Raw genomic sequence first — 14,044 nt, 5'->3', positions numbered from 1 at the left:
GTGCAGTATAATGTGGTTATCTGAGAAGGACATGATATAAATCATCTGTCCATCAACTGCAGACAGATCCACACTATACACTTCCTATATAAACAAAAGGAAATTACTGATAGGGAGAAATTTCCCGTCAGTTCCTTTCCATGTTCTCATCGTGACCGCAACGCGCAGTATGCATTCAGCTCCCGCGGAAGCTAAACACGCTCCGCACAAACGCTAGATTACCTCGGAAATCAAGCGAGAATGGAAACCGCTGCTGCGAATACGTTGCTATTCCCGCGAGAGAATGCACTCATGCAATAGCCATCTACAAACTCGGGTAAATGGTGAAGTACTCACCTCCCCCTCAGTAGTCCCGCGAATGCATCACGATGAGCACAAGCAGTCTCGTCGTGAGATGAGCTCGTTCAATTCATGCTTATCCCTCACAAGAAATAAGCAATGCAGAGCGCATCCAACTCCCTCGAGAGCTGAAAGCGCTTGCTCTTCACCACACACACACACAGCACGCGAGCCGTGTGAAACTGCAGGTATCGGAGCAAAGCCTCTGGCAAGAGAACATGCACTCCTTGTCGTGCTTTGCTTAACACTAACATAAACAAACGGTCAGTGAAGACGAAGAAGAGAATGACATTTTATCCCGGCGCCCTTTTATACTATCGCGCATGGTAATGACGTCATAGGCTGTCGCCGGCCAATGTTATTGTCTTTTTTAGATGTATGCTTCAGACACCGGTCACGCTGAAGGCGTTCCCCATAGCGACCCCTAGAGGACGCAGTTCGAAGTTCCCTCGAAAGGGAAGAATGATTGTTTTCAAACAGGTTTCCTCAAACAACCACCTGTCTGCTATTGGTTGGATTAACAGGTTAGCCTCGCCCATTGGTTGAGCCGATGTTACTATTTCAAGCTGGTGATATACTAAAATTGGCATAGACAGTGATAAAAGCTTGATAATTCAATTTTAAATAAAAATCAATTAATGCAAAATGTAATTTGCCGGTCAGTACAATTTTTTAATGTAGCCTGTTTCAAAGTTTTTATGCTCACTGAGGCTGCATTTATTTGATCAAAAAATATAGTAAAAAGAGCAATATTGTGAAATATTATTAAAATTTTAAATAACTGATATTCTATTTGAATTTTAAAATGTAATTTATTCCTGTGATGTCAAAACTGCATTTTCAGTATCATTACTCAAGTCTTCATTGTCACACGATCCTTCAGAAATCATTTTAATATTCTGATTTGGTGTTCAAGTAACATTTCTTATTATTATCAATGTTTAAAACAGTTGTTCTGCTTAATATTGCTTAATACTGCTTAATGTAACTATAATGCACTGAGTTTTTGCAATATATTTATCAGGGTTCTTTGATTTAAAGAAAATAAAAAACAGCACTTATTAATAACACTTATCTTGAAAATTTTAGGAAAAAAAACGTTTTTTGCTGAAAAATACAGAACTTTTTATTTGTCTTTATCCATAGGCGACATATAAACTGACTAATATTCTGATAAAAAATAAATACATACATGGACATTGGACACACATAATACATGCATATATACATAAATACATTTATAAATAAATATTTTTATTTAAAATATATACAGATTCAATATTTTATATATTAACATTCAACTAGCTTATTTTTCCATGTCATTTTACTCTGCAGCTGCATCATCCAATGAAAATGAGGAGAGAGTGTTCCGTGAGCGGATGCGTCCACGCAAACGTCAGGGAGCTGTCCGAAGGCGCGTCCATCAGGTCAACGGTCACAAGTTCATGGCCACCTACCTGAGACAGCCCACCTACTGCTCCCACTGCAGAGATTTCATCTGGTAGGACCCTCAGCGCCCCTCACCTGTCGCCCTTTATCTCATTCACAACAGCTACATCTATCCAGGACTACCTTTATTATAAGATCCCTTTCAGACATATAAAAGCTTTTGTTTTTGTAATTTTCCAAGACAATGCGTAATGACACCTGATGTTAATCACAGGCACTCCTCTTCATTCCAACAAAAGAGTTTTAATAATGAATATTAATATTGAAAGCAAATTAGATTGTTCTTTATGCTTGTGTGGAGGGCCTAAAGGGATGCATTTATAGATTAGACAGATGTTTATTTTTATCTCTGCAAACAGTTCCTTCCTGTAGAGTAATAACTGTTAGGTCTAACTATTTGCATACCTGGTGAATAGTGCATCTGTGTGGCTCCACACAATGCTGCTTGTTGCCGCTGACACAATCAGCTGTAGATGCAGTGTCTTTGTTGTAACACAACATCCCCTCTGCTGGTCAGAAACAGAATTGCACAATCTTGCAGTATGCCACATACAATGCTTAACACATTTATTTCACTCTGGTTCTGCAGGGGTGTATTGGGAAAACAGGGGTATCAGTGTCAGGGTGAGTAAGAATCTTCGCTTATATACAATGACAATAAAATCAATTATAATCTTTCCTCATTTGATAATCCAATCTTTATCTTTATCTATATATACTGTATATATATATATATGTTTTTTTAATTACCTTTAATATCTTTTTGCCTGTTCCCCAAATCTCTCAGTGTGTACCTGCGTGGTCCATAAGAGATGCCATGAGCTCATTATAACAAAATGTGCTGGCTTGAAGAAACAGGAAGACACTCCTGAAGAGGTCAGTTCTACATTCTTGCTCTCTCAAGCTATGTTTGAGTTTGCATACTTGTATTAGTTTCTGAAGTATGTATACTTCACGTTATGACCTAATACATTTGCCAGTATGTTCACAATTATCACAACAGAAAATAATGTGAGGAATACTGTTTCCCAGAATACGATGCACTTATCTTGACCTTGTTTTTACAGTGTGACAAATTATATCAGCAGCATTCTTCTTTCTTTCTTGTTATTTTTACTTAAAATTTTGTTAAAATGTAGTTGTTGTATTACTGAGACGGGACACCACACATAATATAACATGAGATAATGTGACAGCATTTTGTAAATGTACTGTAGGAAGATCATGAGGACTTTTTAAAATTTCTAATGTTAACCTAGAGAAATGTGCGCTGTTCAAGTGTTTGTGCGTTTGAGTGTGGAAGCTGAACAGTAGCTCACTGCAGGATGGAGGTGCCGGTGCGCTCACTTGATCTTAAAATACTCCGTAATTTTTGGTAATACAGATAAATGCAATACATCTTTCGAATCTGTAAAGACTCTACGTTTATTACATATTCATAATCATTACTTCTGCCGGTGCGCTGTGGCAAGCTTTATGCGTGTACTTGAGCGCTTATTTGGGCTATGTAGGCAATTAAAGGCTCATTATAATGATTTAAATGGTTTATTAATAAGCGTGCGATTAGTCGACTAATGCTTCAAATGAACGACTACTTGTCGACCAGAAAAATCCTTAGTCGAGGACAGCCCTAAATGAGACATACTATTTTATTTTTTTAGAAATTGTAGGTAGTGTACTGTACAGTGTATACTGTGTTGTTTTTCAGTATGCTAGTATTCTAACAATAGCCTATGCAATGCTATTTTAATATTATTTTAATATTAATTAATAGTATTATTATTGTAATATTTTTTTGTTTTTGTCATTTTTATTAGTTTTTTTTTTCTTTTATATTTATATTTACCTTTCTTTTTTTAAATTCCAGTTTTAGTAATTGTAGTACTTTGGCTTAAACTTATTTTATTTCAGTTATTTGCCAAGGCAAGATTTTTTAAATGTACCTTGAATTTTTCAGTTTTAGTTTTTCCCATCTAAATTTATTTAAATGAAATAATAAACAAATAATTTAGTTAACTAATAATGAATCCAGATTTTTCATAGTTTTAGTTAACAACACTGAGCCTCATGTGCCTAAAACTACTAAAACCTCTGCAGTATTTCCTCGTCAGAGTGATCAGTTGAATTGTGGGTATTGTGGCATGAATGATGTTTTGTTTTTATAGGTTGGCTCCCAGCGCTTCAGTGTAAACATTCCACACATGTTCAGCATTCATAATTACAAAGTCCCCACCTTCTGCGACCACTGCGGCTCCTTACTTTGGGGACTGATGCGGCAAGGCCTGCAGTGCAAAGGTAAGTGTTGTGAAAAATCATTTTGTTCAAGAATCTAATGTTATTGCAATGTATTCATTTCTGTCTTCTCGCCTGTTTTCAGCCTGTAAAATGAATGTCCATCGGCGCTGTGAAAGTAATGTAGCTCCTAGCTGTGGTGTCGATGCCAGAAAAATTGCTAAAGTGCTTTCTGATCTCGGGGTGACGCCAGATAAGATCTCCAACACTACCCAGCGCAGGAAAAAGGTGAGCGGTCTAAATATCTGAGGAATGTGGGGAGGCCAGATTGGAGCATGGATTGATGCAGTAATCTACAGCCCACAAGCAAATGAGTTACGAAATACTGTTGCTCATATCACATGAGAAAAGCACATTATAATGGGGCACATTATAAGCAGGGGAAAAAAATTAAAGTATGATCACTTAAATTATAAATAATGATGCCGTAAAATGAGGCCAGTGACAATTGTGACGATGATGGAAAGGATTAGAGTGAGAAAGGCATTAAAATATTAAAAACATTAGTAATGATATTAAAAATGTTCTCTCTTTAGTTGACTCCAGGGCAGGACCCTCAGCAACCCACAACAGAAGCCCCCACATCAGAGGAATCTGACCGATGCAAATCAGCTCCAACTTCACCTTGCGACCAGGGTACAAAGTTACACACACTCTCACACGCTCTGCAATCTTAGTCTTTCATTACTACATATTCATAATTTATTTGCACACTTAATGGGATAGTTAATCCAAAAAGGAATATTCTGTCATTTATTGTTCTAAATCTGTACGTTTTTTTCTTATGTGGAACACAAAAGGAGAAATTTTGAAGAATGTGCTGGATGCTCTTTCAATTTGAATTTCAATTATATTGCTATTACAATGAATGGAGCTTCAAAAGTGATTTAAAAGCACAATAAAAAAAATCACTGCATTTGATTTTGTGTGAAAAACCGCTTGGACCATCTTTATAATTTTATCCAGTATCATTATTTAAATTAAATTAAATTAAATTAAATTTCTCCTTTTGTGTTTTATGGAAGAAAGAAAGGAACTCATACAGGTTTAGAGTGTGAGTAAATGGCAGAATTATCATTTTTGAAAGGTGGAACACAAAAGGAGAAATTTTGAAGAATGTGCTGGATGCTCTTTCAATTTGAATTTCAATTATATTGCTATTACAATGAATGGAGCTTCAAAAGTGATTTAAAAGCACAATAAAAAAAATCACTGCATTTGATTTTGTGTGAAAAACTGCTTGGACCATCTTTATAATTTTATCCAGTATCATTATTTAAATTAAATTAAATTAAATTTCTCCTTTTGTGTTTTATGGAAGAAAGAAAGGAACTCATACAGGTTTAGAGTGTGAGTAAATATTGGCAGAATTAATTATTCCTTTAAGTCTAATGTTAATGTTTGTCTATTCGTAGCGGAGCTTGCAGAACTGGAGAGTATCCGCAAGGCCCTTTCATTCGGCCAGGAGCACAAGTTTTCCTCCTCTTCCGCAAGCAGCGGCGTTCAGAGCACAGCGACCGAGGGCCGGGAGAATGGAGATGTGATGACTGTCCAGACCAAGAGAATGAGTCTCACCGACTTCTCATTCATCAAAGTGCTGGGCAAAGGCAGCTTTGGCAAGGTGAGTGTTTTTCACAAATCAGTACTTTTCAGATTTGCTATAGGAATCAACATCTTCACCTTGCCCTTTCCATGCTGTAGGTGATGCTGGCGGAGCTGAAAGACACAGATGAAGTTTACGCTGTGAAAGTATTGAAGAAAGACGTCATCCTTCAAGATGATGATGTGGACTGCACTTTGACAGAGAAACGCATTCTAGCCCTGGCTAGAAAACATCCCTATCTAACCCAGCTATTCTGCTGCTTCCAGACAAAGGTAAAACAGTCACTATACCAAGATCCGATTTCTCGCTAATCCAGACTCAAGATTAAACACTTTAGATCTACCGTCTTTTTCATGTCACCTTCATACCGTTCCAAATGCAGTATTACTTTCTTTCTACCCGTGAAAAAAAGCGAGATTTTAGACAGATTGTCCACACTTCTGTTGGCCATACCATTAAAAGTGGATGAATTTATACTGTCAAGTTCCAAAATAGAACTTCATGCATTGATTCATAGCTCTAGCTCTATGCAATAATTCATAGTCCATACAACTTGTATACCTCATTCCAAGTCTTCTGAAGCCATACAATAACTGTATGTGTGTAAACTAACCAAAAAATGTATTTGAACTATTATTAAAAATATCGCCAAGTCTACAATAAAGTTTACTTAATGCATTAGGTATCATGAACTAAGAATAAATGGATTTATTCTACAAGGCTACTGTTTATTTCTATAGACACTACCAGTTAAGGCTCTATAATCTATAAATATTTTTTTAAAGAAATCTCTTATTACTCACTAAGGCTGCATTTATTTTATCACAAATACAATAAAAATAAAAATTTAAATATACTACAAATTAGTTTTCTTATGATGGTTAATTTTCAGGAGCCAATAATTCAGTCTTCAGTGTCACATAGTCCTTCAGAAATCATTGTGATGTGCTGATTGGGTGTTTAAGAAATATTTCTTATTATTATCAATATTGGAAACCGTTTTTGCTGCTTAATATTGTGTGTAAACCATGATACATTTTTGTCAGGATTCTTTGATAAATAGAAAGTTCAAAAGAACAGTATTTACTTAAAATAGAAATATTTTGTAACAATGTAAATGTTTGTTAACGTAATATATCCTTGCTAAATAAATGTATTCAGCTCTTTCAACAACAACAAAAAAAAACTGGCCGACTCGAAACTTTTGAACTGTAGTGTATGATAATGAAGTTTTAGCATTCGAAGCTCATGGCACCTAATGCATTAACTAATGTTCACAAATCGAAACTTGTAAAGTTTTATGGAAATAGCATGTAAAAATCTCAATGTTTTCTCATAATCCAGCAGATGGCAGAGCCACACATTATGACTTTATCAGGATTTCACTGCTAATACCAGACGTTGTCCAGGAGGTAGCAGTGTGGCCTCTTTCTGATGGCTAATGTGTGTAGATCATGTATCGCAATGTGGTTTTAGGTGACAGTCTGTTGAGTTGTTTGAAACTGAATAAAAAGAGAGAGAGGTCTGTTGAGGTTATGAAACCTTTAGCACTTTAAAGTGGTTTAGGATCCTAAAAAGTTTTTATTTTCTAAGTAAAAAATGACACCAGCGTGTGAATTAAAAATCGCTGAAATATGTCCAGTATGTTAACTTCTTTGAATTTCTTTTAATCACAAGAGGTGCCGAAACTTCTGCACACAACTGTATTTACGGATAGGGAAGGCGAGTTAAAGTGGTACTCGTTCTGTCAATGAATTGTGCTCATTAAAGACTCTGACATCCTTTTCACCCACGCTTTTATCACTCTCATCTTCTGTCTCTTTTCACCGTCCTTCTCTATTTTGCACTTTCACTTCTTTCCGTCTCTTGTTCAGCTTCCCCTCCCATGCCCCAGTTACACTCACAGTGATATCTAGTGTCCTCATTTCTCTTTTTACCGCCCCCTCTCTATCTCCCCTCTCATTCTCATTTGCCCACATCTGAGAACACACACACACAGAAAGAGTACAATACAAGAGATGCAAAAACGAAGGGTTGGAGGCAGTAGTAGTGCGGAAAAGGGGCAGAAAGTAGAAGGAAGACGTGATTTGGGGGGGAAAGAGGAGTTGTGTACTCTTTTTGAACTGCTGCCTCTGGTTTTAATCAGCTTTGGGATCGCAGCCATATTCTTATCAACTGTAATTACGCTGTAGAAATGTAAATAACATTACACAACTGTTTCTGATGAGGCCTGTTGGGACCGCGGGCATGCATGCTCCTGCAGATAAAAAATAGCCAAAAGAAGGGGCCATATAGAAGGACCATGAGGAGGATTATGGAACATGTAAAGTCTGAATGATTGCCTGGGAAAAGAGAGAGGCAGAAGAAGGAGGGGCAGAGGGTTAGCTCATGCTACAACAATTTAAAACTACAGATAAACAACAGTTAAAGTACTCATTCATCCAAAAATGAAAGCTCTGTCATCATCTACTCGCCCTCACGTCACTTGTTATATTATGACAGCTCTTTATTTGATATATTATTATTATATTACTAATAATATATTATATTATATTAAAATTTTACCTAACTTTCAGTGATAAAAAAATAGCCTAGTGATTTTAACAAATATATATATAAAAAAAAGACTATTATATTGAAATGTGTTTTTATATATTAATGAGTAATATATTATATGAAAACCGTATCTTAAGTTCCAATAATAAATAAAAATGAAATAAAGAATTCTAGCCTAATTGGTCATTAATAAATTAAATAATAATTTATAATATATTATATTAAAAATGTTATTTAAATTCTGATAAAAAATAAAATAAAGAATTAAAAACTATTTGTTTATTAAAGAATATAAATTATGACATTATTGTATTATATTGTATTAGCTCTGTTATTGTTTAAAAATGCCTGGCTTAAAATGAACCAAAAATAGGTTGTAAACTAAAAATCAGACACATCATTACTAGAGGCATCAGCAATAATCAAAATATATATTTTTTTTAATTAAAAAAAAGTTTATTATTTAATTATAATTTATTCAACTTATTAATAAATGTTTATTTATTTAACATATCAATAAATGTTAATTTCCAACCTATTTTGGGTTAATTTTAAGCAAGGAATACAATAATTTTTAACAATTAAATAAAACTAAGTTAAATAAAACTACCCAGAAGATTGGGTTAAACATTTAACCCAACCACTGGGTCAAAACAGCCCAATCGCTGGGTTTGTCCATATTTCACCCTGTGCTGGGTTGTTTTTAACCAAGCTTTTTTTTTTTAGTGTAGGAGGACTGGGATATGACATGATATAGCTGAAAAATAACAGTATATGAGTGAAGTCATGTCACCTTTATTTCTATAGTGCTATATACGATACAGATAGTGCCAAATTGACTTTACTGAGATAAATAGGAATAGCAGAATCATTTATGGGAACTCAACTATGGAGACAGTTCAGATTCTGCTGTAAAGCAGCTCTACAAGACAATAGTTTCAACCAGTGTTAATATTGTTAGGTTCATTTTGATCAATTATTTTGCATACCTTCCCAACACTCAGAGGGAATGTGCAGCTACAGGCGAGTAAGAAGAATTATTTGAGTGGACAGAGAAATGGTGGTTTGTCACAGTTATGGACAGTGTGCTAGACATGATTGTGTTCTTCACTCCCAGCTGAGGACAGGCACAGATGAGGTCAATATCACAGCTCACTGCTCACATTTCTAGAACTGTAGCAACCCAGAAGCCCTCACATGCTTCCCTTCGCTACTGTGAAGCGATCTAGACTCAAGTGAGTTCAGTGAACCTGTGCCCTGATGTTTTACTTTTCAATGCAGTTGCAAATAATTACTGAGATGAACAAAGGTCCAAGATCTAGATTGCATCACATTGGGGTGCTGTGTGTACATTAATGAGGAAAAAAAATTAACTTAAATGATTTTAGCAAATGGCTGCAATATAACAAAGAGTGAAAAATTTAAGGGGGTCTGAATACTTTCCGTACCCACTGTATATATATATTCAGGATTATTTGATGAATAAGTACAACAGCGTTTTAGTGCCATGTTAAAAAATTATTTTTAAAAAATCTAAGAATATTTCGAGAGTATAACCTATATTGCATATGCAAATGGCCCAGATTGGAAGCACCGGGAGAAATTCCTAAATCTCAGCTTTCAAATTAATTTGTTTTATAGTTAAATATAAACTATTTGTTTTACAATAATGTGTTTTTCACGCTCTTTAATGTGGCGAACCAGTGTTAATATTGTTAGGTTCATTTTGATCAATTATTTTGCATACCTTCCCAACACTCAGAGGGAATGTGCAGCTACAGGCGAGTAAGAAGAATTATTTGAGTGGACAGAGAAATGGTGGTTTGTCACAGTTTTGGACAGTGTGCTAGACATGATTGTGTTCTTCACTCCCAGCTGAGGACAGGCACAGATGAGGTCAATATCACAGCTCACTGCTCACATTTCTAGAACATAGCAACCCAGAAGCACTCACATGCTTCCCTTCGCTACTGTGAAGCGATCTAGACTCAAGTGAGTTCAGTGAACCTGTGCCCTGATGTTTTACTTTTCAATGCAGTTGCAAATAATTACTGAGATGAACAAAGGTCCAAGATCTAGATTGCATCACATTCATTTTCTTTGAGATCTCTTGCATTCATTCTTTCTTTCTTTAATGTCTAATTTGTCTTTATTAGAGTGAAATGAGAAGACATGCAGATCACTCTCTTTTCTTGATTTGTATTATTGTCTTACTGTCTATATTGTCTATACATGTGAAGTTTTTGCCCTCTGCCTTTGCACAACTTATGTGGAGCACTCACTCGTCTTCCATCCAAAGGAAGGGAAAGTTGATTTGAGCCTTGTTTTCTTTCTTCCACCCCCCTCTCTGCATGTCTTGCTTGTCTCTCGTTTTCTTTCTGTCTCTCTTTTTCCAGAGTAGATTGATGAGTTGAATTCACTCTCAAAACTCTGAACAATGTTGTAGTGCAGCCAAACCTAAGCTCAAATTTCTTCTAAGCATGACAACATCTCTCCTTCTTTCATCAACCATCTTTTGCTCTTTCTCAATCCATCTTTTTATCTGCATTGCTCTCAATTCTCACTTGTTTTTACATCAGTCTGTTAGACTGTTATTTTGTAAAATGTGCACCTAATTCAAAGTCATTATAAAACCTTTTCAGACATAGAAAGCTGCAGGACACTCCCTTGTTTTAAAGGTCTAAATTTCCCTACAGTTGTCTTGCCTTACACCTGAGACACAGTGAAGTACCAGCAAACTTTTCTCTGAATGAGCAGAATAAAGATGATTCAGAAATAGTTCATTTTTCATTTTATTTTATTTTTTTAATTTAAGCTTTTAAGCTCTTACACTAAAGCTCTTATCAATTTGGAGTAAAATATAGCTTATTGTGTGTTAGTCTTTTAGTAATTTAGTAAGGTAATTAAAATCAGTAAGGTTATGTGTTTTCTATTTAAGATGTTTTAAAATGTAATTTATTCCTGTGATGGCAAAGCTGAATGTTTAGCAGCTATTACTCAAATCTTCAATGTTACATGATAGAAATAATTTAGAAATCATTCTAATATGCTGTCCTCAAAAACATTTCATAATATTGTCCATGTTGAAAAGAGTTGTGCTGCTGAATATTTTTGTGAAAATTTATATATAAAATGTATATATTTTTTGTGAAATATATATATATATATATACAGTGGGTACGGAAGTTAAAAAATTATTTTTAAAAAATCTAAGAATATTTCGAGAGTATAACCTATATTGCATATGCAAATGGCCCAGATTGGAAGCACCGGGAGAAAATCCTAAATCTCAGCTTTCAAATTAATTTGTTTTATAGTTAAATATAAACTATTTGTTTTACAATAATGTGTTTTTCACGCTCTTTAATGTGGCGTGACAGATCGCTGTATTCGCCTCAGTTTAAGCGGCATGTAAATCAACCATCTTTCTGATTACAATATTCGTTTCATTAAATTAAGCTAATTTTTTTTATGCCTTCTGATGTTCCTTCACGTTTATATCATGCTATAACTCGAAATAAAGAGGAAAAACACATTTATGATTTGTATTTCGTGATAAAACTGACAGAATTTTAAAGCTGAGCTGTGTTATATGAAAAGCAGCGATTACTGTCACATCAAAATATTTTGACTTTATTCTTGTAATTTTGACTTTATTCTCTAAAAATTTCGACTTTATTCTCATAATTTCGACTTTATTCTCGAAATATTTTAATTTTATTTTCGTAATTTTGACTTTATTCTCGAATTACTTCCACTTTATTCTCGTATTGCTACGGCTTTATTCTCGTAATTTTGGCTTAATTCTCAAAATATTACAACTTTAATATCGAATTATTTCCACTTTATTCTCGTAATTGTGACTTTTTCTCAAAATATTACAACTTTAATCTCGTAATCTTAGATTTTTTTTTCTTTTTTAACATGGCACTAAAACGGCGTCTTAAATAAGAGCAGTATTTATTTGAAATAGAGTTTTTTTGTAAAATATTAAAGGTCTTTATTATCACAATTTAATGCATGCTTGCTGAATAAAATAGTAGTGTAATAATGTTTTAGCATACTTATTTAATTAAACACTATTGCCACAGTAAGTAGTACTTCAGAATGTACAGTACAGCTTTAATCCCACACGGATTTGGTGAAGTTGTTGAGTTGTGTATGTCTACATCTATAGGCTTTCGCTAATGCAGATTACAGGTCTTATCATGCTTGTGTGCTGTATGTCTGTTTTGTGTTTTCAGCACCGGTTTGTCAGAAGCGTCCTGCACCTGCAGTCTTTAGAAAATAAGCCATTGAAAATGTCTTTCATAACATGTTATATAAGCATGGATGAGACTAAACAGACGTTTCCTTACACCACCCGTCTGTTATAGCATGACAGAAAACTGCCCTGCTTGACACACACACACATACACTATAATTCCAGATGTAACGATACACTGTACTTTTCTGAATTCATGACACAAAGATATCAAAAAGTCGTCTTGTAAGCTAACAAAAGCAGAGTTAGTTTTGACTAACTCAAATGGGGCAGTGCTGTGTCCGCTATCTTCCAATCAGAGCTGCTGTCTTGTGGTCCAGCCCAAAGGGAAGAAACTATTTGTTCATTTCCAATTAGGGGCAGGAAATGTTTGTTCATATTGGATTGGGTGGGCCTCCTTCAGATTTCTTGGGACATTTACACAAACTATTTAAGCATCCTGTTTAAATTCCTCTTCTCTGAATAAAGAACAAAGTACACAGAAGTGGGCTTTTGTATACTTACATAAGAGAACTTTGTTCATCAGAAGTCACGGCTTAAAACAATTTTTGTCAGTGAGGGTGTAACACCCCTGTGGACTGTTTGTTGTGGTTTCTTCCCCTTTTGTTGGTTTAGCCCGTTCAATCATTAGTTAATTATCCTCAGTGTGCTCACCTGTCTGCCCCTCGTTATCTGCCCTATAAGTTCCTGTCTCTTGTATTCTAGTATGGTCGGTTACTGTGAATGTTACCCTGAGTGTGTGTGTCTCATCTACCCATATCTGCCTTGTTGTCTCTACATTAAATATCCTTATTTGAATCCTTGTCGTCCTCGTCATCCTGCCTGCCTCCACACACCTTGACCGTGACAGAGGGAATGTGGAGTATGCCAGTGTGATATTTCTGGCAGCATTTCATTATGTATGCTGTATTAAATACCAACCACCACTTAACAATTAAGATGTATTTAATATACCTATATCCTGATTGATTTAGTATACTATTCATGGGATTATTTCTCAGCATAATGCTTAAGGACCATAATATTGGTGCAAAATAAAAAGGTCCTTTCATGTCAAAGTACTTAGGGTTTTGTTCAAATTCTAATAAACTTAAGCCTGTGGCATGCTGTGATGTATGCTTTTACATTTAAAAGACTTTTAAAAGGTTAATGATAAATCTCATTAACAAACAAAGAATAATGGATTTTATCCAGATCTTAAAAAAGGGCGCTTTGAACTTAAAGGGGTCATATGACGTTGCTAAAAAGAACATTATGTTGTTTGCAAAGTTGGAACTGCCCCACTTTATAGAACAGCCTTTGAGCACAGACCCATTGTAGGCTATGCAGAACTGCAGGTTCAGGAAACCATAAAATGTGTCACACACTGCGGGCTAGAGTGAGCGGCGGTGGGCGGGCTAGAGTGAGGAACGGCCGGCGGCCTTGAGAACGGCGCAGCCGGCGGGCCTGCGGCAACCACATGTGACGACCCTGGGCTGGACTCCGCTTCGTCCACGGTGAAAGCCGATCCGGCGATCCACAGCGCAAAGTTGATGTATTTC

General features: G+C 35.5%; 1 protein-coding gene across 1 annotated transcript in view; it reads left to right on the top strand.

Annotated features, from left to right (window-relative positions):
* LOC107749378 (protein kinase C epsilon type-like) overlaps positions 1-14,044 on the top strand; it is a 73,214-nt gene that overhangs the window by 44,671 nt on the left and 14,499 nt on the right. The window contains exons 3-10 of the mRNA XM_016564523.1: positions 1,675-1,840; positions 2,378-2,412; positions 2,576-2,664; positions 3,954-4,083; positions 4,166-4,308; positions 4,617-4,716; positions 5,496-5,701; positions 5,782-5,992. Of these exons, the coding sequence (XP_016420009.1) occupies positions 1,675-1,840; positions 2,378-2,412; positions 2,576-2,664; positions 3,954-4,083; positions 4,166-4,308; positions 4,617-4,716; positions 5,496-5,701; positions 5,782-5,992 (1,080 nt within the window). The remainder of the gene's footprint in view (positions 1-1,674; positions 1,841-2,377; positions 2,413-2,575; positions 2,665-3,953; positions 4,084-4,165; positions 4,309-4,616; positions 4,717-5,495; positions 5,702-5,781; positions 5,993-14,044) is intronic.

The sequence above is a fragment of the Sinocyclocheilus rhinocerous genome, unplaced genomic scaffold, assembly GCF_001515625.1.
Source record: "Sinocyclocheilus rhinocerous isolate Xijiao unplaced genomic scaffold, SAMN03320098_v1.1 scaffold650, whole genome shotgun sequence".
Taxonomy (NCBI): domain Eukaryota; kingdom Metazoa; phylum Chordata; class Actinopteri; order Cypriniformes; family Cyprinidae; genus Sinocyclocheilus; species Sinocyclocheilus rhinocerous.
The sequence above is the reverse complement of the archived record's forward strand: the minus strand, read 5'-3'. Positions and strand labels throughout refer to the sequence as shown.